General features: G+C 39.5%; 1 protein-coding gene and 1 long non-coding RNA gene across 3 annotated transcripts in view; one reads left to right on the forward strand and one right to left on the reverse strand.

The window, feature by feature from the left end:
* SLC15A5 (solute carrier family 15 member 5) overlaps nucleotides 1-1,900 on the reverse strand; it is a 30,619-nt gene extending 28,719 nt beyond the window's left edge. The window contains exon 1 of the mRNA XM_042050322.1: nucleotides 1,102-1,900. Within this exon, the coding sequence (XP_041906256.1) occupies nucleotides 1,102-1,471 (370 nt within the window). The 5' untranslated portion in view covers nucleotides 1,472-1,900. The remainder of the gene's footprint in view (nucleotides 1-1,101) is intronic.
* On the forward strand, nucleotides 1,273-21,615 carry LOC121675172. 2 transcript variants are annotated; one of them, XR_006019981.1, is made up of 5 exons: nucleotides 1,273-1,392; nucleotides 12,826-13,040; nucleotides 13,155-13,304; nucleotides 16,471-16,586; nucleotides 17,560-21,615. It is a non-coding gene; the product is annotated as an uncharacterized LOC121675172 (long non-coding RNA). The 2 variants fall into 2 exon arrangements; XR_006019980.1 differs by having other exon boundaries at nucleotides 13,158-13,304.
* The last annotated feature ends 947 nt before the right edge of the window (nucleotides 21,616-22,562 follow it).

A 22,562-nucleotide genomic window follows, 5' to 3' on the forward strand; every position in this document is an offset into this window, starting at 1 on the left:
TCAAGTTTTAATGGACACTAAGCTTAAAATATATTGATGTGTCAACAACACCAACATCAGCCAATGCTATGACTGTGCATCAAATTTTAATACATCTGGAGTGTTTAATGATTTATCTCCAAAGGAAGAAATGTTCTAGTTATAACAATACCCAAGTGCATCAAATTGTGTTTGTGTCTCCAATCTTCTACTTTCAGAAACGCACTGAAAGGACAAGTGGCAGAAAGAGATTTAAACCAGAATACCAGAGGAGAAACAGTGGAACACAGCAGCAAACATTTTTCCAGACTGCTTGAATAATGGTGTTGCAATCAGCTCAAGAACATTTCAGGAATGACTCTGATTTTTTTTCACTTCCTTTCTTGTGTATCTAAATAACAACGTGGCCAGCTATTGTAGCAGTCAGACTTGCTCAACAACCAGTTCAAGAAAGAAATATTTTTATCAACTTGGTGTATGTAAATTGACAGAGTAACCACCAGATGCACCACCAGTGCATGGGAGATGCACTAAATGCTACAGAACAGGTGCATTTTGTTTGAGCAGTGGTTTTTTTTGTAAAAGGTGTTCAGAATAATACCCAGGGAAGATTCAGAATGTGCCAACAGAAGGCAGGCCCTCAGTGGAGGTATTAGGACACTTAAGACAAACTTTGTTTATACTGGTGTGTTCTTAAATGCTTTTCCTCTTGTCCAAACACAAAAGTCATGCACCTTTACATATAATCTTACTTCTAGCAGCAGGGAAGCAGTTCCTAAATTCTCTCTCTGACTGAAGCCTTGCATTTGTGCAAAACACTTGCTAAAGGGACCAATTTTAAGAGTTGAACATCCATGCTCTCAATAGCTGACCCACTTCAGAAGAGTCAAGTTTGTGCACCAGCACCACAAGGTGCCCACACAAATGTTGCTTTGTCTTCTTGAAAGCACTGCCTCAGAAAACTGCAAAGGTGAAAACACTGCAGTGCATTTTGCAGAGGAGCAGCTAAGTAATTAGGTGTTAGAGAAAGTTGGGGAAAACAGATGCCAAACACAATGCTCAAGAGCACGTTTCTGCAAGAGAATTAGTAAAACGTGACATAGCCACCAGGGAGTCACCCACCTAGGAAGTGTAGGAACATGCAGATGCACACCAGCTTGATCCTCCCCACAAGGTATTCGGCGAGCCAGCCCACCAGCACTGGAGTCAGCGTGGAGCTGCCCACAAAGCACATATTGACAATGGCTGCCTGGTAGCTGCGATAGCCGAGCTTGACAGTGCAGAAGAGGATCATGTTGCACACGATGCCGAAGAACGTGAATCGCTCGCACAGCTCCACCAGCAGCACACAGACAGCCTCTTGGAGCTTCTTCTCAGGTTGAGGCAGTTTGCCAGCATGGCTGCTTCCCCCAGGTAGGGGTGCTTGCTCCTTGTCAGCCATGTGGTTCAAAAATCCCTTCTCCTGCATATCTCTTCTGTCTGCATCAGGCATGCTTGTCTCTTTTTTTTGGAGTATGGCTGAGTAGATCAGCTTAAGTTACAGGTATACTTCTGTGCTCCTGCACTGTCATCAGCAAACTGGTAAGACTCTCGCTTTGAATTCCACACTTTGCTACTACAATTTCTTAGGGCACCTGTCACTTTTGAGATATTACATATAGGATCAAAGAGTATTAAAAAAAGGCAAAACACCCAAACAAAAAAAAAAAAAAAAAAAAAAAATCAAAGAACTATATGAACGTTTCAGCTTCTGAATTTAGCAACACTAGGAAGTTAAGTAGTTTATTTAATTAGTTCATTTGGGGGTGAACAAGATTTTTCCCCAGAATTATATTACCTATTAAATTATGCGAATCCAATACTGTATGCTAAACTCAATCTGTATGTTAAAGATAAAGGTTTAAACACAGATGAAAGCTAGCATTTTCAGCAGAATTCAAATAACAGATTGAGAAAATAATTTGGTTAAAATAATCCAATACTTTAATTAGACAACAAGTGAAAAACGGCAAGTAGATAAAGACAGGGATTTTTTTTTAAGGTTAACATTATCCAATCATTGTGAAATTTCTTTCTATTTCTGGTTGAAATTCAGATAAAGGTAATTATAAAAATAAGTAATGCTACTAGGTTTAAGCTAGAAAAACAAATTTTGAAAGAAAGTAAGTTGAATTTATTATCAAAAGAAAAAAAGAGCAATCTAGAAGCAGCCTAACCCACAACTGTTCCTCTAGGCAGATTCTGCCCTGTAGCTACAATGCATCAGAAGGGGCAGGGGCACTGGCAGTGCTCTCTCAGATCAAACAAAAGCTATTACAACCTTGAAAGGGAATTAGGAAGAGCCAAACTCACAGCACTTTATAATGTTCCTGCTGCTTTATCCACAGCGAATTTGCTGATTTCCCAGGTCAGTTTCTCCATTTTGTGGAGCTCATTAAGATCACTAACACCTGTTCAAAATGCTTCCACCTGCAAATGGAAGCATCCCACATCTATCTCGTGCAGGTGTAAATGCATACACATGTTACAAGGAAGTGGAAAACCAGGTCAGCTTCTCTAAACAGAGCTCTCAGTGTTTCTGATGGCATTTTTTGAGACATAGGTTCTGCTGTTTGCTTCCACCTGTCCTTATAACTACTCAAATTTGGCCTCTTAAGATCTGTTTAGAATATGAAGGCTACTACATCACAAAGCAGAAGCACAATAGTATATAACCAGTAGGGATAAAGATTCCAAGATTACCCAAAAAAACCCCAAAACCAATCATGATTCAAACACAAAGCCTAGAAACTCTGAAGCTTAAATCTAAGCAGTAATAGGCTGTTTCCTAAAATTAAATGTATTTTTGAACCTATTAGAGGTCTAAAGCAAGAACTCAGACAGCAAAAACCTCTCAGTTTTCAGAGACATTCTAATGGGGATGAAAACAGCTGTGATTGGTAACATGTCAAGAACTGTATCTGTCTTCTAATCCACGATAGCCAAAATGATCCTCCTTTGGACAAACCAACCAGAGAAATCAAGAGTATAACTCAGCTTAGTTTCTTCATCAAAGCCTAAAAAAGCCAATCTCAAAACAGGACAGAGAAAAGTATTTTAACTCTTCTGTTGCATAAAGCTACTTTTACCTAACTGTTCATAAAGAAAATGATTTCCCCTTTCTTTTAATTTTTTCCTTTTTTAAGCAAATGCAACCAATTTTTAACATCAGATAGAAAACATAAGGACAAATAAACTCTTGCTCCAATAGACACTTGAATGTAAAATAGTCTGTTTTCCTTTAGAGTGCCAAGTTTACCTGTTCTCATGGGTGCTAGCAGCTCACAGTGAATTATATGATGGGAACCAGCACAGAGAGCAGGGCTCTTAGTCCTCTTGTGGTTTCATTTACCCAAATTTGGGGTTACAAGCTGGGAAAAAGGAATAATTGACTGAGCCTTATAAATGCTGTAGAAAGCAGGAGGTGGGTGATTTTCATAATTACTTTTGAATTGCCTTTGCATGTGATTAATAAGGGTGTGGTGGTGACAGTCAAAGATCAATCAGTACATGAGTTAACATGCTCAATGCTAAGAGAATAAGCTACATATGACAACAGGATCTATATTGATTTACTTTCTTAATCACTTCTGCAGCAATTATAGGTGGTCATTCTATTTACTTGACATGGTTTTTAGTGAATTCTGGTTGACTTGCATGGCATTCAATTGGCTTATTCTTACTTATTCTTACACAAGGTAATAGAACTGCATAAAGCCCATAAAAACCTCTATTATTTGCATTAACATATGTAGAGCTCTATGTATACCGAAGCTCCTAGAAACTGGACACACAAAATAACTGCTGTTTCAAAATCCAGCCCTTCTGGCAGTACTTCTGCCTTCCAGTAAGGACTTTGAATGTTTTTTAAACACATCCTCTTTAAAGATCTGAAAATGTGGCAGTCAGATCTTGGTTTATAAAAATACTTGTTCTCACATGATGGTGTCAGCCCACTAGAGGTCTGGCTGTTAAAGAGTTGCTATTTGGTGCCCTACCACCCAAGGCTAAAGGTTACTTCTTCTCATACTAGAACCTATACATGAGCATCAGGCAAGTGAATTAAGCTGGACAGGTTGGAACTGAAATTTTCTCCTAATTTTCTCTGACAAGGGATAGTTGTCAGTGTTTTTATTGTAGAGGTAGTTTATTGGAACTGAAGAGGCAGAACTTCAGTGTCCAGCACAACATTTCCTCTGGCTAAAGGGTAGTAGTGGTGTTAGAACTCAGTTTGTGCTCTAGAAAGGTCAGTCTCTCTAATGCTATAGTAAATTTAATTCAGCTTTACTCTTAGTCTTTTAAAGAGCATGTGAGAGGTGTTACCCTTCATCATAGCAGTGGCTGTGGTTCCTGCTAAATATCTGGGGTGGAAACATAATTGACATGGACAAGGCTGACAGTGCAACACAAGAATTTTGACACTTGTAAATAAAAAATTACGTGGGTCAACTCTTTCTAGGCAGCACTAGGATTCACATTAAACTGTATGGGCTGAGAACCTGGCACAACGACCACTGACTTGAGGACTGGAATTTAAAAGGCAGAAGAAATGCAGAGCAAAATTTTAATAGCTAAAAAATTTAATAAAAATTTAGCTTCTAGGATGATCTCTGTCTTTTTCTATTAGCTTTCTTGTTCTTTTTTTTTTTGTTCCGTTTTTTTCATCTTTAGGTGTCACATTGGACAATGTGTTAATTCCTATGTCCTATATCCTATTTCACAGGTGAATAATGAAAATTCTGTTTAAAATGTTACCTCAGATAACCACTTTAGTGATTTCTGCACTGCCTGTCACTGTAGTCTCAGAGTACTCTGACCTGAACAGAACTGTGACAGAATATGGCTTCTTTAGGAGTTCCCAACATTTCAAACCCATATCTGATACTTGTGAGAAACTCCAGAAGAATAAATACATGTAAAACCCAAGTGCTTTGTGAAGCATGTAAAAGGTCGATTAAGAAAGTGAAATGTAGTCATCATGAGTTTGAGAAATCCAATTTATGAAATTTGTTATGTTAGCAAATCTACTAAAATAAAATCGTTTTATGTTTTATAAAGATCTCTCAAATGTTTTAAAAAGACACTTCGAAGGCTGAAAAATAGCATCTATGAAATAACCAGTTCTTAAAATTACTGATTATATGAGAAATGCTCTGAGAAGTTCTGGAACCACGGTACCACATCAACTTTGAATAATTTTATTTTCCCTTCAGTAAGTATTTTTGCAGAAGTGTCAACACTTTAGCCAGATGTTAACTGGTAACGTTACCCAGTTCTGCCTTGCTGCAGAATGGATGCTATGTCTGTCTTGTTCCATGGCCACTTTTGTGTGTGAAAGTGCAAGACCAAGGTGAGACTTTAAATTTAGGGAAAAGCGTTATTTTAAGAAGTATATTTGTTTTTTCCTAATATAGTAATAATCAAAAATAATGTGGGAAAGCCATTTTCTTCATTCTGCTGAAATGCAGCATACCAAGAAAGAGAATTAAATCCTTCTCCCAAGAATGCCCCAGAGGTCCTGGTGAAGAGTGCAGGTAGGACCTCTCTGTTAGAAGCTTTATTTTCTCAGCTTGTCCTCCAAAAGCCTGTCTTCTCCCTGAATCCTACTTTTCCCCTGGTGTAATTTTTTTCCCTTTCTCTTACTTAAGCAGGGAGTGTGGCAAAAGCACAGAACTGACACCAAGCAAGAATTCCATAGATTTTTCCATGGTACCTAAAGCAGTACAAGGATGTACAAGACATGAACGTACTGGAGTGAGTCCAGTGAAGGGCCATGAAGATGCTGAGGGGACTGAAGCATCCCTCGTACGACCAGAGGTTGAGAGAGCTGGCACTGTTCAGCCTGGAGAAGAGAAGGCTCAGGGGGCCCTTATTAGACTATAAAAATACTTGAAGGGAGGGTTCAAAGAGGACAGAGACAGGCTCTCTTCAGTGTGCCCAGCGACAGGGCAAGAGGCAACGGGCACAGAATGAAAAAAAGGGAACTCAATTTAGGAATAATTAAAAACTTGTGGGGTTTTCAAATGCTGAAAGAGGTCGCCCAGAGAGGATGGAGTGGAATCTTCATTCCTGAAGATATTAAAAGCCTGACTGGAGGCAGTGCTGAGCAACCTGCTGCTGGTGACTCTGCCCGGAGCAGGTGGGGTAGACAATTGCCAGACGTGCCTTCCAACCTCAACCATTCTGTGATGCTGAGCAGCAACACTGAATACTTTGGCAAAGTAGACTCTAAGGAAGATGATAGAAGAAAATTTTTCTTGCCCAGTTGCTGGGCATGACCTCTCTGAGTGAGAAATTTACTTTACACTCTATGAGTGCTAATTTATTTTGATAATTTTTTTTCCAGGGAGATGGTTTTAAAATTGCTGATCCTCAAACCTTTACTGTAAATGAGAATTATTTTGGCATGATTACCCTGTTCCTTCAAACCACACATGTTTTATTTTGGGGATTTTGTTCAAACATATATAATTATCTATGCTAAGCAGTTTATCATATGTTCCAAGGCTTTTGTCTTTTTTGCACCTAGCTGACAGTTTTATAATTCAGGAGTAATTGAATTGCAATTATTTTTCATGATGCATGGTGTGGTTTTATATCATGTTGTTGGCAGATATTCTTTATGGTGTCGTTTGGTCTAATGGGAAAATTAGAAGTAGCTCTATCATATAGAAGGATGGCTTTTTTGTGTCATGTTATGGTTTGTAGATGGCACCCAGGATATTTTCTTTTGACATATAGATTTTTAGGTAGAGGCTGAAATGAGATTCTACAGCAGAGTTCACAGTTGAGACAATATTATCTGTACATCCAAGATGATTTCAACTATTCTCCCATAGTGACAGTTCATTTATATTCAAGTCCATTTAATAGACTATGGTTAGTATTCTAAAATACATATATAAGTACTATGTGGTTGCAGAGTTTCTGCTCTATATTCATCCCTGATCCAACATAACTGGTTTCAGAGAAGCCAGGAAAAGGCAAATATTTGTCAGAGCAGGGGATTGACAGCAGATCTCCCACCTCACTGAAGAGCTTTCCAACCACTGGTGTGCCCAGACAGTCTTTTAATCTCTCCTGCTGGAGCTTTACAGGGTGTAAAGCTTTGTGAGCTGCATGGGAGCTGACTTTGTAACCTAGAGATTCGGGCTGCTCTCCCTATGGAATTTGGGAAGAGTCAAATTCAAGGCTCCATGTCAATGAATAGTTAATTATGTCTACAAAAGAGATAGTCTTCACCAGACAGGAGAGAGAAAGCTCAATCTGAGAAAAGTACAGTTTTGGCCCAAGAGTGGGAGAAAATGAGAGCTGCATGCTGGAGCCAGCAGAGCATCCTTTTCCAAAGGGAAAAGTATTACTTTAAAGTTTCTGGTTTCATCCACAAAATAATATCTGGAGTCTCACAAATCTGCATGGGATGTGTCAATGGTCATATGAACCCCAGATTGTCTGCCCATATAAAATTCTCATACACAGATGATCACATAAAGGTTGATGGCAGGACGTTTCAGGCAGTCATCTTGAAGCCTTTTTTATTGCTCTTATCTGTTCATACACATTTCTGCCTTGTAAACTGGTACAGGAAGTAGTGTAACACGATTTTATTTATTCATCTGCAAACTTGAACGTCCACAAGCTGAGAACTGTGTGAGTCACTACAGACCCTGTCTACAGTGCCTTGTGTGGCTTTTTTTGAGGGAGAAACTGGCAGAATTTAAAATGCTTCTCTCCTAATGGCCGATATTTTCCTATCTAAAACTGATTTTAGTCGAGTTTTTGGTCTTCATGAAAGGTGTCAGCATGGTCAGCAGGTTAAGGGAGGTGATCCTTCCACTCAACACTGATGAGGAGACATCCGGAGCACCAGGTACAATGTCCTCTATTGTCAGCAATTTGCCTAAAATGAGTGAAACTGAAGTTACACTCCTAATCTGGGGATAAGTACAGTAGAACTGTTTCAAAATTAGCTTCAACTGAAATACACTGGATTAACCTTTTCAACTCCATTTACTGTTAAACCTGGCTGATTCTGACCAAAACAGATGACAGAGGGCTCACATAATTCTTTCTACTGCTGAAATGGGTGGGTGCTGGGATGTCTTCAGCCACAGAGGTTTATGAAGGCAGGGGAGGTTTTCCCATGCCTCAAATGCTGATAACAACACATCATGTAACTTTATAGCTGGCTGTACCGCTGGGCCTCAACTATTTGATGATGTGAATACACTTTTTCCTGACTGCATACGGCTCTTTAAAGACATCCCTGAGTTTTCCAAAGTACAGTTACTCCCACTTAGATTGCGGTCTGTGAGATCTGAATTTGTATTTGGAAATGCTGTTTTCAATTTCCACTTAAAAATCACACTTCAGCCATCAGTGGCTCTTGCATCTGCTATTCAGTGCTCACATAGAATATTTGTCATGCTCAATACAAGAGATGTCTGCAACATCTGCCCAGGCAGTTTTGAAAGTATGGAAGCAATTTAAGAGAAAAAACCCTAGAATAATTATTATTAAATTTATTTATATTTGGTACAACTTTAAGATTAGGAGTTATTGTTTTTTAAACACTGAACTTTAAATTTCAGTTTAAGTGCTGGTGTGTGAATTTCAGGATAGAAATACAATTGCTTACATGGAATACTCTGAGTTTAAAAATAATCCTCCTCCATTTTGAGACATGCAATATAGTACATTTTGAAAAATTCATTTTTTTTAGAGAGGTGCACCTGAATGTGCGATTCCAAAACAATATAATCAGACCAAATAGCTTTATCAAAGATAGCAATTCAAAGCTTTTAGTGCAAATGCATCACAAATGCTCGCACTTAGAAATTCTCTTTCTAAGGTCGCGTTTACAGACTCTGCCACAATAAAAGAACAAAAATATCTTTGATGATTTAGCAGAGAAAAGGGTGGTACTGAAAAAGACATGAGAAAGAATGGGATGCAAGACACTATTGAAAAATAATTGATACTGTTGCAGGAAGAAAGCCTGAACTCAAAAAGAAAGACAGAAAGGGAATAATAGTGAAATAAATTTGGTATTAGGTGCTCACATTTTACAGTTAGATACGTACGTGTTTGTACATCAGTAGTTCTGTCACATTCATAATGCACATTGACCTAAACCCACATCTGAGTTTCTCAGCTTTCTCCCTATTGCTTTCTCCTTGACAGACGTTTTGAAGATCTTAGATATGAGATCTCTTAGCGAGACGAACATCGAGTAATTATATATGTGGCAGATGAGATGAAGGTGGAGGAATGCAAACCAGGTTTTGGCTATCACACTAGGATCTGACAGGAAAAGAAAAACACAAGGACACGCTAATTTCCTCACCCAGCTCCCCTGGCTGAGCTGGAATGGTGAAGGAGAAGCCCATGTGCCAAGTGATGCGCAAGGAGACCACCCGGGCTGCAGTGTTTAACAGTGATACAGCCATGTCACCAGAATGTTTGCCTTTCTCCACGTGTAACAGTGGGCATCAGTTTCAGAGGGAAGACCTCAAGCTGTGACAGAAAAAAAGTTTGGCAAGTGTTTCAAGGGATGAGGGAGACACCTTTGGTTTCAGTGTCTTTTCATAAATTCAAGTTCCCGTTCCATGGAAGAGTTGCAATGAGTTTATGTCTCTCAGATTACCACAGTACACTACCTGAAAATAAACACTGCATTCAGATCAGTTCTTACATTTACTTATGGATGATAGAGCACACAAATTGGTCTGGCTCCTTCCAAGAGAAGAGAATCATGCTTCCTGCTACAAAAAATGGTAGGGAGATGTTTAATATGATTGCAACTAACTGTTAAAATCCAGGGAGCTGACAGAAGAAAAAAACAGCAGAGTTATATCGTCCCACTGCAGAGATGTCACGTTTATAAGATAATCTCCAGCACAGTGCTCGTAGCTCATGTTTGTTCACATACTTCAGAGGAATGTTTTCTAATCATCCAGAGAAGTTTACAGTGCTCTGTTGAGTTAACACCAGTGGAAATCAGGTCAGCAAGCAAGAGATCCATCATGAAACAGCTGTATAGCACCTGTGTGTGCTGTGCAAGTGGCTGCTGCTTCCAGTTTGGTGAAGAAATCACAATAGGTATTTTTCACAGTGAAGGATTTTGGCAGTCACACAAGCACGCTTCCATGGAGTTGTAAAATCCTGATGGAGCTCTAAAATCCTGAGTAGATCTAAGCTTGAATTTGAAGTTTTAAAATTCTTTCTTACTCGTGGTCCGTAGTGTTTCACGTCTGGATTTTGCAGGTGGGATGGACAGCGTTTGCCCTTCTCTGCTAGACAAAATGGAAAAATTCTACCAGAGTAGGTAGAATTTCAAGTCTTTGGCATTGAATAAGGGAAAGAATTAGGTTTCAAAATATGTGCATGAAAGTAACCATTAATATATTTGCTGTGATATGCAGTAATGTGTTTAAAATGCATCTTATCAGTGCACCAACTGTTTTTCAAGTTATTTGTGAATTTTCACTGTGAATGTGTATCCAGAGGCTCAACCTGATAGTCTTGAAGAGCGTCAGTTTTCACAGGATGTCTCTAACCAGTCACTTCTGAAAACATTGTCTGTTGCTAATTAAGTCTGGCACGTTTCTGTCAGATAGGCAAGGAATGTTATTTGCCACACTAGAGACGGGTCAGTTATGGCACAGAGAAACTCTGGCTCCCTTGCAAATTAATAGCAGGGCCAAATATAGAAATGAAGAATCCTAAAGAAGATCAGAGGAAAAAACTAAGATCCTAAATAATGACTCTACTTACATAAGGATTAATCAAAGCCACTACAGAATTTTACACTGGAGAGGAAAAAAAAAGCAGCCTTTTCAAAATATTCAACAGTGTGACAATCAGACCATGGGCTTTACATGTGGGGCACAGCATGTAAAGCCTTTCTGTCACGATACTGAACATTATGCTGATATTTGTCTTGCTGGGAGAATAACCCACAGAACCCACAGAAATTTTCCAGGCAGATATTCTCTAAATTGCTCTGGCTTGCAAAGAGGCAATTAACTTAAGTGAATCTGATTTTTTGAAATCAGACATTAAAATAAGATTTACCCAGCTGTAGTCCTTATCGGAAACCCTTTGCAAGAACAGTTTTTCACTGCTTATTTGAAATCAGAAAACAAATACTATACTCCAAGTGCTGCAAGATATTTGGAAATTTTTAACCATGGCCCAAACTTCCGTTCTCAGGAGTGACTTCATGCTGACAATGTGACTTCTAATAGAAAACAAAATGGTCTTAATTCTGCAATAGCTGGATGCTAAGAAATCCTTCTGTGCTCAGTGATAAGGCTGCTGATGCTACTGCCACAAACCTTGTATTTTTCCTGTCTTGGTGAAATGTTTTTGCCACACTCTTGTCATTGTTAATGATATTTAACACGGACTATAATGTGCTACCATTATCCCCGGCCACAGGAAAATGTAGTTTATACCTGAAGCTGCCCACAATCTTTCTGATCTAGGCTTTATCTACACTCAAGACCTCTCCCAGCATAACATTTTTGTTGCCTTTTTTTTTTCTTTTAGATGTAACTGTAACATCAATAAAAAGCTTCAGTGTGCATTACAGTACAAAATCACCCTGCTCCCCTTGCTATACAGGGACAAGTACATGACAGAATGGTGTTTTACAGGGCTGTAACAACAGCCAATGGGTTGTAGCACTTTAATTACAGCGGTATATTTAAAGTGGCACAATTTTGGAGCACAGACAAAGCCTTATTTACCACTCGAGGTATAACAGCTGCATAAAAAATTATACTCCATAGATAAATCACCCCGTGACGGTGGCAAAACACTGCGTATAGCATCTCTCTGTGCCTGTAGGAGTCTCAGCAAAGCTTCAGACACCTGCTAATGGAAAAATAGAGAGGCTGCTTATTTTTATTACCTTCAAAGTTTTTGTGATACTAAGCTTTGGATGTATCAGGAATTACTGATTTTATTCCCCCTGTGGAAATTCGAAATTTGCTGAAAAAGAAAGAAGTAACTCCCAGTGATTTCCTGATTTTCTTAACAAGCTGTTATACTGAGCTTTTGTATTCCCTAGCCCAAATCCGTGCTGACCGTATCTCAGGAGACATTAATGAGGGGAAAAAAATTGAGCTGCATTGTCCCCACCCAATGTGCATTTTTTTGCCACAGAGAGACAGATTACTTGTCCCTGAGTGTCAGGTAGGTCCCTCATGCAGTCAGGTTCCCAAAGTAAATACAAACTTCCCAATGGTGTGGTAGTGTCTATCATTTGGGAACAGCTGGTGTATGAAAAGATCTCTTAATTTTCCTTGTTTTTTCCTTCTTTTTCAAAAATTCAAAGGGGATTTTGGGGTTTCCTGGAGATTCATTTTTCTTTTATCTACCATCTGTCCCACCAGTTAGTTACTTAAACAGACAAAACTTAAGAAAATACTGCCCAAGCATGTTTTCGTTATTTTGAAAGCAGTTTAGACTATGTTCTGTTTTTCACATCAGAAAAGTGAGCTGAAATCATGTGACACATTGGAAAGCACAGCTATACTTCCTCTTTTTTTAACTCCTTGTGTCTTCAAGCTATTCAGTACCTTTTTTAGTGCACAGCTTGCACTCAGAAAGAGAAATGAGGGGATCATTGCTGCTAGTTATAGAAGTTCAGCATGGCAGGACTCCAGAGCAAGCAAGTGCATGGCAGTGGCACCTATTCCTGCTGGCTGCGAACATTCCTGTACAACTCATACCAGCTTTACCAAATCAGCAGAAGGAATTTGTTTTGATTACTGATGCATTCAATATTGCTTCTTCCAGGTCATAATCATTCCACTGATGTCCCACTGAAAATTTCCACTCAGCAGGCGTTTGCCACGTGCCTGCTGTCCCCTTCCCCACCTGGCTGGGGATGGCTGGGCCACGGAGGAAAAGACCAACATGGAAGTTTTGAATCCCATGGAGCACCACCACCTCATTTCCAGTGTGCCCCACTGGTACAACAAGGGAGCTTCCTACTAATACAAGGTTTGAAGGTGAGATATGTCTTCAGGAAGTAAGGCTAATAAACAGAATTTAAGTGGTTTTAGAGCTTTGTTAAAGTTTTAGTTCACTTTCCATTTTTATTCAGCCGATTCTTTCTACTTCAGCAGATAGCAAGGATGTAGTGCAACTCTAGCCTTGAGACAGAAAGGTACTGACTAGAAAGTGAAAAGCTATCAGCCTCAGCAAGCCTGCAGACATTATGGTTCACTGCCTAAATTGCATTCATACAACTCTCATCATAAGAAATATGCTGGGTAAGTTCAGGGGCAGGTTAACCTGCCATTGATGTATAAACTTTCTAATTAGTTATTGCTGGTTTTGTTTTGCATGTAACAGTTACTAGAAAAGAGTTTGATTGTATTTTTAAAGAAGTTCTGAAGTAAGCTAGATATCAGTGAAAGCTGTCAAATTGATGCTTTATTTTTTTTTATTATTATTATTTTTCTCCTTTTAACAGAATAAGAAGAAATAAGTTCTGCAATAAATCGTCATTTGGTGTTTTTAAATGCTGGTCAGGACAAGCCTCCTCCAGCAGTTTAAATTCCTGTAGTGCATTCAGCTTTCTGCCTGTTGGCCACAGTTGGCCAAGGGTTATTTACTGAGTGCCAATTGTGACAGGACATTTTGCAGTGCTGAAGAACCAAAGGGCACAGCACAACTTGCTTTGAGAAAAATGCCTCATCTTAATCGGGGAGTTTGTGAAGGAAAAAAAATCCAGCCACCAAAAAAAAACTGGTATTGAGCACCTTCTGCCTGATAAAGAGTGGAAAATATTTTAAACCTCATTAGAAAAGTAAAATTTGCCTATTTCTCATGTTTCATACACTGTGCAGGAAAGGAACACATATGCTGTCACATTCATATTTTACGGGCTCTTTTTTTCCCCCAAACCTTCGTACCTCAGATTTGAACTTTAAACTTGTGACAGTGTTATGTTCATTAGAATAAAAATCACTTGCTATTTCCATTGCAAAGCTCCCCCCCAGAGGTTATCTTAGCTGTTTTATAAATCATATCAGGAGGAAAGCTGGCATAAAGGTTGACAGCTCACTCTAGATAATCACTTCCTCTTCTCTTAAGTGACTTTAAGCAGAAAGGAGCATGTAGCTTGCCAGTTCAGTTTTTAGTGGTCAAGCATCCACATCTAACCACCACCAACACACTGACTAAATTACATTGTAAGTATTTTACTGAAATGCAGGAAAATCATAATCCTGCTCAGGAGAAAGAATCTCAAACCTTCATCAGCTATCAAGGTGTATTTTCTCTGTCCTTCCAGGGCAGAGCTCATTACACAGAACGACATGAACGCCAAAGCCCTTTGACACAGGGTCCTTGAAGGGAACCTGACCTTCAGATTACTGTTGATTTATCAGCTTCCTCAAGAGCTGGACTGATTAGACTAATGGTTTATAGGGGATATGATTTCAACATTGAAGTCCTGTATCATGGAGGCAGACAAATGAAACAAGTTAGATCGTGTAATAAACAGAATCTACAACTCAGGGCAACAACCCATTAAGTAGAAACTTAAAGGGAATAAACACACACCGAAAGAATCCTGGGTTTAGGAGGAAAGGTCAGCTTATGTATTATAATTTTTCTACATAAACCAATAAAACTAAATCCTAATCCTCTCTCAGAGAGACTGAAGCAGTCTGGAAATGGTGCCAAATCTTCCCAGGCTGAGTCAGAAGAGAAAAAAATCAAGAAAACTATCCCTTTAACACATCGCTTCCCCATGACCTGGTTACAGGCATTTTGCAATCAATAGGGACCTTCCACTGTTTCCACTGGACTTTGGAAGCAGTGTGCTTGGAAGAGAAAGGGTTAACTCTAAAAGGTAAAGTGGGGGAGGGGGCACAGGAAGCAGATGGAAAGCCTTTCTTGGAAGTTGGTTGTGATAGAAGCAAATATTAAGGAAGGAAAGAACTGAGAATATTAGCCTGAAACATAAGTTATGATTCAACTGCTAATCACTCCATCTATCCCTGAAACTGTTGTCTCTTAGTTAAATAAGGATAATAAGACTGTCCTTTCTAAAACGGATAATCCTGAAAGTGTGTATCAGTAACAAAGATATAGGGAGCTTATTTTCTCACTGTCTCATAACACAGAATCAGAAGACAAATTCAGCTCAATGCCATTAGGAAGAATAAAGTCCAAGCCTGAGAAAACAATACTTTTTTACTCAGCTTATAATTGGACTTTGACATTAATTTCTCTTGGAAGCCAAGAACTTGACAAGGTGCAAAAAGGGACTGGATATTTATGCAGACAATGAAAATTATCTATAGAATTATTAATTTTGAGGAACAAATGTTAGGAAAGCTATTAAATTTTATGCTTCAGATATTTAGCAACTATTTTAAACTGAGCAGCTTAAGCTGACAAAGAGTAGTTAATTTGGTTGCCCCCAACTAAATAGTTAACTGTAGTGTTGTGGAAATAAAGGAACTTCTGAAAGTAGAACAAAATCTGAATCTTTGGCAATAACTTGCATGAAATACTTCCAGTTAAGAGATGTTACACAAAGCACTACACATTGCAGTTGTTACTGCTTCTCAGTCTTCCCGTACTTTATTAGGCTGATCTCAGCTTGTACAACACCCCCAGGAACCAGATGAACCTTATATCTAGTACACCCTGGTAGCTTCAGAACTTGGCAGCCTCTTTACAATGATGAAAGTTATTATTAAGTTTACACAAACAAATCTTAAAAAGGCAAAGGAGTACATGAGACACCACCCAGCAAAGTGGGTCAGAGTTGAAGGTGTGTTTGTGGGTAGGTGGGAGGACACTGAACTTCTTTCATTACCAGATTCTTGCTACATGGTACTGGGTCTTCATTCTTCAGACCTGTCAGGTTCCCTCAGGTCCACATGAAGGAGATGTTGTAAAATGCAGATATTCCTAGTCTGGTGCAAAACCACTGAGTAATGATTACCTGATTTTCTGACATGGGAATTGTCCTTAGCCATAGCAGAGCCGGATGTGCACTGGCTGTTAAGCAGATATCGTGCCTTGCTCTCACCTGTCACTGGGTTCAATGCCCAGAAACAGAACTGGGAGGCAGCTAGAAAGTCAATATTGTGTTTGCTCTAAAGGAAGCAAAGACGTGTGGAAACTCAGAACCAAAACCTCTGCATTGTGTATTCCACCTGTCTTCATGCTTACTGGATGCAAATATTTGGGAATGGAACATGGGAACTGTTAAAAAAGAGGCAATGGTTGAGGGAAGAAGGACCATGTTTGATTTCTAGTGAAACTACCTTTAGGAGAAAAGTAGTTAGAACTAGCTTAATTTTTCATGTAGCCATTAACTTCTTTAATGAGAATGGAACAAAGATGCAGCTATTCCAGAGCCTGGGTGAGCGTTGTTATTGCATTTAAAACCAAAGTGTGCTTTTAATTTTGCAGCTTGTGATGAAAGAAAGTTGTTGCGTCAGTGAGAGTTCCTGGCAATACTCAGCTTCCCAGAGAAGAGCTTGTCTTGGGTAATCTCACAGAAAAAGGAACAGTGGCTGGGTTCCAAGGTAAGTGACAAGCTTAGGGCACAAAATAACAATCAACTGGGTCCATTGTCCCCAGGAGCACAAGGGACATAAAGCATCTTTCAAGAAGCCAGAATACTCTTCTCCCACTGGGAAACCAATTTTGCCCTGTTTTGCTGCTTATTTTAGCTTTGGTCAGAGATGTGAGAAGGCATGGGGTGGTGCTCACTCCTCCTGTGCACCCTCCTGGCAGTTTCTAATGGCAGAGTTTCATTTCACCACGTGGGACAGAGAGACCATTCATGGGTGCTGGTAATTGCTTGGGGCAAGAAACGCCCGGGAAGCAGCCAATTGTGTGTGCATATGTCCATTTCAACAAGAATTAAACATTAGTGCATCAAGAAGGCCATTCCCATTTTGCCTTTGATTTGGACTCTGGAGATATTCTTATAACGATGTAATTTCTGCAGAATACTTTCTGAAAGTATCAACATGTGCTGTGGGATGAAGATATTGCCTTGTTTACTCCAGACTCACCTTAACCTGGCCCCAATTTTACGCAGTCTTTTTGCATTTTGCTGTTGGAGATGCTAAGCCATTAGTGTGACTACCCTGTTGTACGAACCTGAAATTATTAAATTAAATGTTTATGAATTTGGCTGTATTTCCTTGCTTCTTGAATGTGGACAGTTCAATACAATTTCTAACCTGCACATGCTTGCAGCCTGGGGGCTGTGAGTCATGTTTGCTTTAAAAGAGGCAGCACTCACAGACTGTCACTCACCTGGGTTATTAGAAACAGAGCACTTTAAGAATTACTCTGCCACCTCCTCGCCTCTAAATATAGCTGGTGTGCGTGGGTCTTAAGCGATTTAGCTAGTCTGAGAAAAGGCCTCATTCCAAATAATCAATTAAAAATCCATCATTTTAAGAACTATGTGGGCCTTAGGCCAAATGCATCTTGGATGTAATACCTTTGACTGTTTAATGCTGATATTAATTATTTGTATTACAGCTGCAGATCCTAACTCAGAATGAAATTTCTCTGCACTGCCCAGCAGCAAGTCCTGTTCCAAAGAGTGCACTACTTAAGTAGGCATGATGGACAAAGAGCAGCAGCAGAAAATCATCATTATTCCCTGCTTCACGGATGGGAAACTGAAAGACAGATTCAATGACCGTCCAAGGGTCACACAGGAAAAGGAGTAATTCATAAATCCCAGTACAAGGTCTTAAACCATGAGATTTCCTCTCATTCTTTAATCAATAATAAAACACCACAGATGTCTAAGAATCTAATATCTGCAAAACTGCTCCAAGGTCTATAGGCATGATACAATTAATTTCCATTAAGAGCAATGTGATGTGAGGGCACTCTGTACTGACCAGAAAAGTAGGCCTTGCAGACTTTGCAGGTTTTTAATACTGTTTTAATAGACAATATAAAAATCAGGGATAGTCTAATTAAAATAAAAATATGGGGAAACAGTTGCCAAACCTCTGACCCAAGCTGAAACCAAAGGAACTGATTCAGGAAGTAAACAAATGCATAAAAAAAAATCAGGTCTAGAAAAGGCAAAGTCTGTAAGTGAAAATATTTATAATAGATTTTCCCTTTTTGAATGAGGGTTATGTTTCCCAGTGTTATGTGTGTTGTTGTTTGACCTTTAGGGCTATACTCAGCCACATTTTTTAACTCCCTCCTCCCCTACTAGCACAAAGGATTACCAAGAGAAATTCTCAGAGATTCGCCTGCCTGAAGGATTTGGATTTCAGGAAAAACATCGAGTATCAAAGAACTTGCAACATGATCACAAGCATCAGCAAAGCTGAGTTGCATAAGACAACACCTGCAGGTTACAAGGAAGAAGTTAAGCGCTGTGGGAAAAGTTCACCTTGCTCAGGCCCCGTAAGACCAACACAGGGAGCTTCCATAAATACCTCAAGTCCTTCTATCCAAATCCCTCCGCAATTTCTTTTAAGTATTCACAGAAATGTAACAGGAATCATCACTAGGATGTGCAATACATTATCAGGCCTCAGAGGTACAACTTTTGAATCTTCCCGTCACCATCTCTTATTGTTTGTTAAACAAGTAGAAAAAATAAAATTTAAAAATGATTCCTGCTCCAATAAGCCTGAACGTTGCAGTGAGTTACGGTCATGTCTAAATTTTTGTGCAATATACACATTACTGACATTAATGCAATTGCACAGTTAAGCATATATATCCATTTTTAGGTGTTGTGACAGGTCTGACTTTTATTTTATGCGTTTGAAGCATGTAGCTAAACTGGAACCTGTATTGCTCCGGTTAAAACATCAAGCAACAGTACTCATACTAATTTTAATAAAGCATGCTACACTTAGAGCATTGACACCACCAAAAAAGTAGAGAAATTAAACTTGTTTACAACCTGCCTTAAACCTCCAACATTCCCAATATGTAAATCAAACTGACAAAACATTAAGAAAACCTCTGGCTAGTACATTTTAACCCCCATTCTGAAGAAATGTAGAAATTCTGGTTTAACCATTCATTCTGTAGAAAGACATTACAATACAACACAACACAATACAATACAATACAATTTTCCTTTCTTCCAGTGCTACACAAAGAACTTTGATACCCTAAGCAATTTGCACAGGGAGTCACCCACTATTCTTCATTAAAACTGTTGCATGAAAGTACAGAAGTGAAAAATTAAGTTCACTGCTTTATCAGAGGTGCCAAATTTACTGGCTGGCATGGACTGACTAGGTGGAAACTTTGGCCCATCAGTGTTTATTCTGATAAGTTATCTCCAGTTGTTGTAAAGTTCTCAGAAAATAGATGCCATTGCTGTTGCTTTCTGTACTTGTGAGAGGTGAGCTGCAGATAGGCCCTACTCATTAAACATCCACTCAGAATCTTCTTTATCAACAGGAAAATTCAGCTTTAAAGGAGGTGCCACTACTTGTGACTGGGGTTACTTTTCAGAAGCATGAAAATGAGTGAAATCCTTGTGTGCCACTTAAGCTGAGTGTAAGCCATATCCCAAAAATTAGGAAAAAAAATCTGTTGGTCTCGATAGGACTTGGATTGGGTCTATTGCAGTGGAAGAAACAAATCAACTACATTTATTTCTGCAAGAAGAGTAGTCAAAAAACTTGAATTCAAGTCAGTATAGCTCATTAAGAAATAGCTATACTTTAGGTGTTTCTGAACATATTGTAGAAGATGATGCAACTTTGTAGGTGGCTTGTTTATTGAATAAAATTTAGTGAAGGAAGGAAACTTGCACTGCTCCTCACAGAATTAATGGAATGTCCACAGAGTTTAACAGCACCTTTTGTGGAAGGCCAGTAGCAGAAAGACTGCATTCAGGCAAATCAGGCCACTCTAATGTGCCCTTGACCTCCCTTATGTAGCATTGTATATCAATTTATCTGCCTTGTCAAGGGAAGAGTAGAGGGAATACTGAGTGACAAGAATGAGTGATAAGAGTGGTTTCAAAAGTAGAGGGGGCATAATTTCAGAGAGGCTTTTCAGAGGCTAAAAATGAGATGGTGCACCTGAAATTTCAGAATTGAATGACTGAAGCAACTTCATGAAAGTTTTAAAGAAAATGAGAATGAAATGTACTGGTGAACACATATAAAATCTAAGAATGTGGGCTAGAATTTGCCCTTGGCTTAGAAGGTTATGCAGGGCAGCTAAAGAGGTTTCCTTATGCTCCTGAGCAGCTCTTTGCTTTGGCTGCTCTGAACTGGGAAGGCAATGAAGCGTCTGAGTGTATCACGCAGTGCCATGTTAACAGCTGGAAGAAAATGATAAAAGGATGGACAAATCCTACACGTCCAAACCAAGGTTAATGACTTAACTCTGTGAAAAGTTAACTAAGTACATTATGAAGTTAAGGGACAAATCCTGCAGTCTTGCCCAGGAGGAGCAGTCAGCTCCACTCAAGGAAAAGACAGAACTTGACTTCCATCCTCCATCTGAAGCTTCCTCTTCAAAAGGCTTCTCTCACCTCTTCTTCTAGATCATTCAGGTGATTGTTGAGGTAGGAGTCCAGATCACAATCTGCATACTCTGGGAGAGTTTTGCCAGGGCAGTATGACATGGACTGGGAGGAGGTGGCATGTCAGGGATCTTTGCTTTGATCTTTTCTTAGGATACAGTCAAGCACATTTCTTCAACTTGCTTCAACCTGTAATCCCATGAAAATCCTTTACTCCGCTTCACAAGGAAGTAATTTTTCTTGTACAAAGGCAGTTAATGCTACCATTGGAGGCCAACATTGCCTTTTGCAAATAGGCACTTGTGTGGAAATTAGGATAGGGTGAAAAGCATCAAGAGATCAGTTCCAAATGGTCTTGGTGCAGCTGCCAGGGTGGGAAGCCAACCTTCCACAAAAAGGAGAAAAATCCTGCTGTTCTTAAAGTGGGAAGATGCTCACTTTTCTTTTAGGAACCCTTTCTCATTCTCTCTTGCTGCACAGCTCCTACACTCATTCTATACATATGTATATATTGATGATTCACTAGAGCTACTGTCAAAGACACATTTTCCCCTCAGCTTCAGTACACCCAAATATGTAGTAAAATGCCTTCTCCAGTAGGAAAGTGGCTCATTCCTGCTGGAAGAAGGCAAGGTTACTGCTTTGCCATCCCTCCCACGTAAGGAGGCACAGACATGACTTTTCACGGCTCAGAAAAGCATTGTTTTGCTCCATGAGGAAGTGACCTGCCCCAGATCTGTAACACCTCACATTGCGATGACTTCTCGCCCACTCTTGAATTCAGCACTCCTTGTCATAGTGCTGGGAATAGAAAAGAGGTGAATTCAAGGTCTTTCCCTTCTGCATGGTAGAAAGAGGCTCTGTTCCTCCTGCTTGCTTTCACCCCAGGCAAGGCCTGTGGATGCCTTCCCTGCAGAAGGGCACAAGGAAGTATTTCAGAGCTCCTGTGTGCCATGCAGACAGGTAAGAAAAACCTGGCCTAAATGTGAAAAGACAGATTATAGTGAAGAAAAAACAACAACCCCACAAAAACTTGCACAGCTCCCAGAATTATGTTATTGAGGACGCTATTTGTCATCTGCTGTATAATAGAGCATACATTTTGAAACAGGCTGGCAATTCCATTTCATTCACTCTTCTCTTTCCTATTCCACAAGTGTCATTGAAGGTAAGCAGCAAAGTCACCCTCTTCATGAATTTCTCAAACTGAAATGCTCTCCTGAGGATTGTTATCCTGCTGCTATGTGATCTAGTCTGGAAGGCTGCATGTACCAAATTAGAGACAACTCTATGAATCAAAGCTGAGAGACTCGGTACTGAGATATATAATGAGCACAAGAGCACATGAGGCCCAGTCCTGCTCCCACAGAAATGAGCAGCAAGGGTCTGATTCTGATTCTGCTGATCCAGCTATAAATCAAGAGCAACTTCAATGAAGCTCACACGAGTAAAAAGTGAACAAGCAGTCTTTCAGCTGCTAAATTCCCAACATATCACGCACTGTATTTTGTACAAAACATTGTCCCAGCTTGACTTTGCCTGCATGGCCATCCTGGGACAAAATGGTGAGGATATATTCAAAGTGTGTCTTAAGAGAAAAGCAGTTATGATACAGCAGAGGAGTGGGTTAGCAGAGCCCATTGAGCCCCCACCAACTGCCCAGCTGAATTAAAAAGAAAGAGGGAGACTCTGAGAGTTGAAACTAAGCAAGCGTACTTCTCTTCCCCTGCTGTACTGGCAGATCCTCTTAAGTCCTGAGCTGGAGCCAGGATTTGATGTCCAGATACCTATTAAGAGATTCCATAAAATGTTACGTGTTTATGAGCACTCTTTATTCAAGCAAAATTGACAGTGCTGCTGAAAATCCCTTTGTATTTTGAGACTTAAAACAACTGAGATCATCAAGCTAAGCCACAATATGTTATATCAGCCAAAAGATTTTCACCAGGACTAGTTAGAATTGCAATGGCAAGGAAATTAGTTTCAGCAGAGCGTAACAGAGAAAGACTGATTA

Source organism: Corvus kubaryi, unplaced genomic scaffold, assembly GCF_017639235.1.
Source record: "Corvus kubaryi isolate FWS band 111438036 unplaced genomic scaffold, C.kubaryi_AGA036_p1.0 72, whole genome shotgun sequence".
Lineage (NCBI taxonomy): Eukaryota > Metazoa > Chordata > Aves > Passeriformes > Corvidae > Corvus > Corvus kubaryi.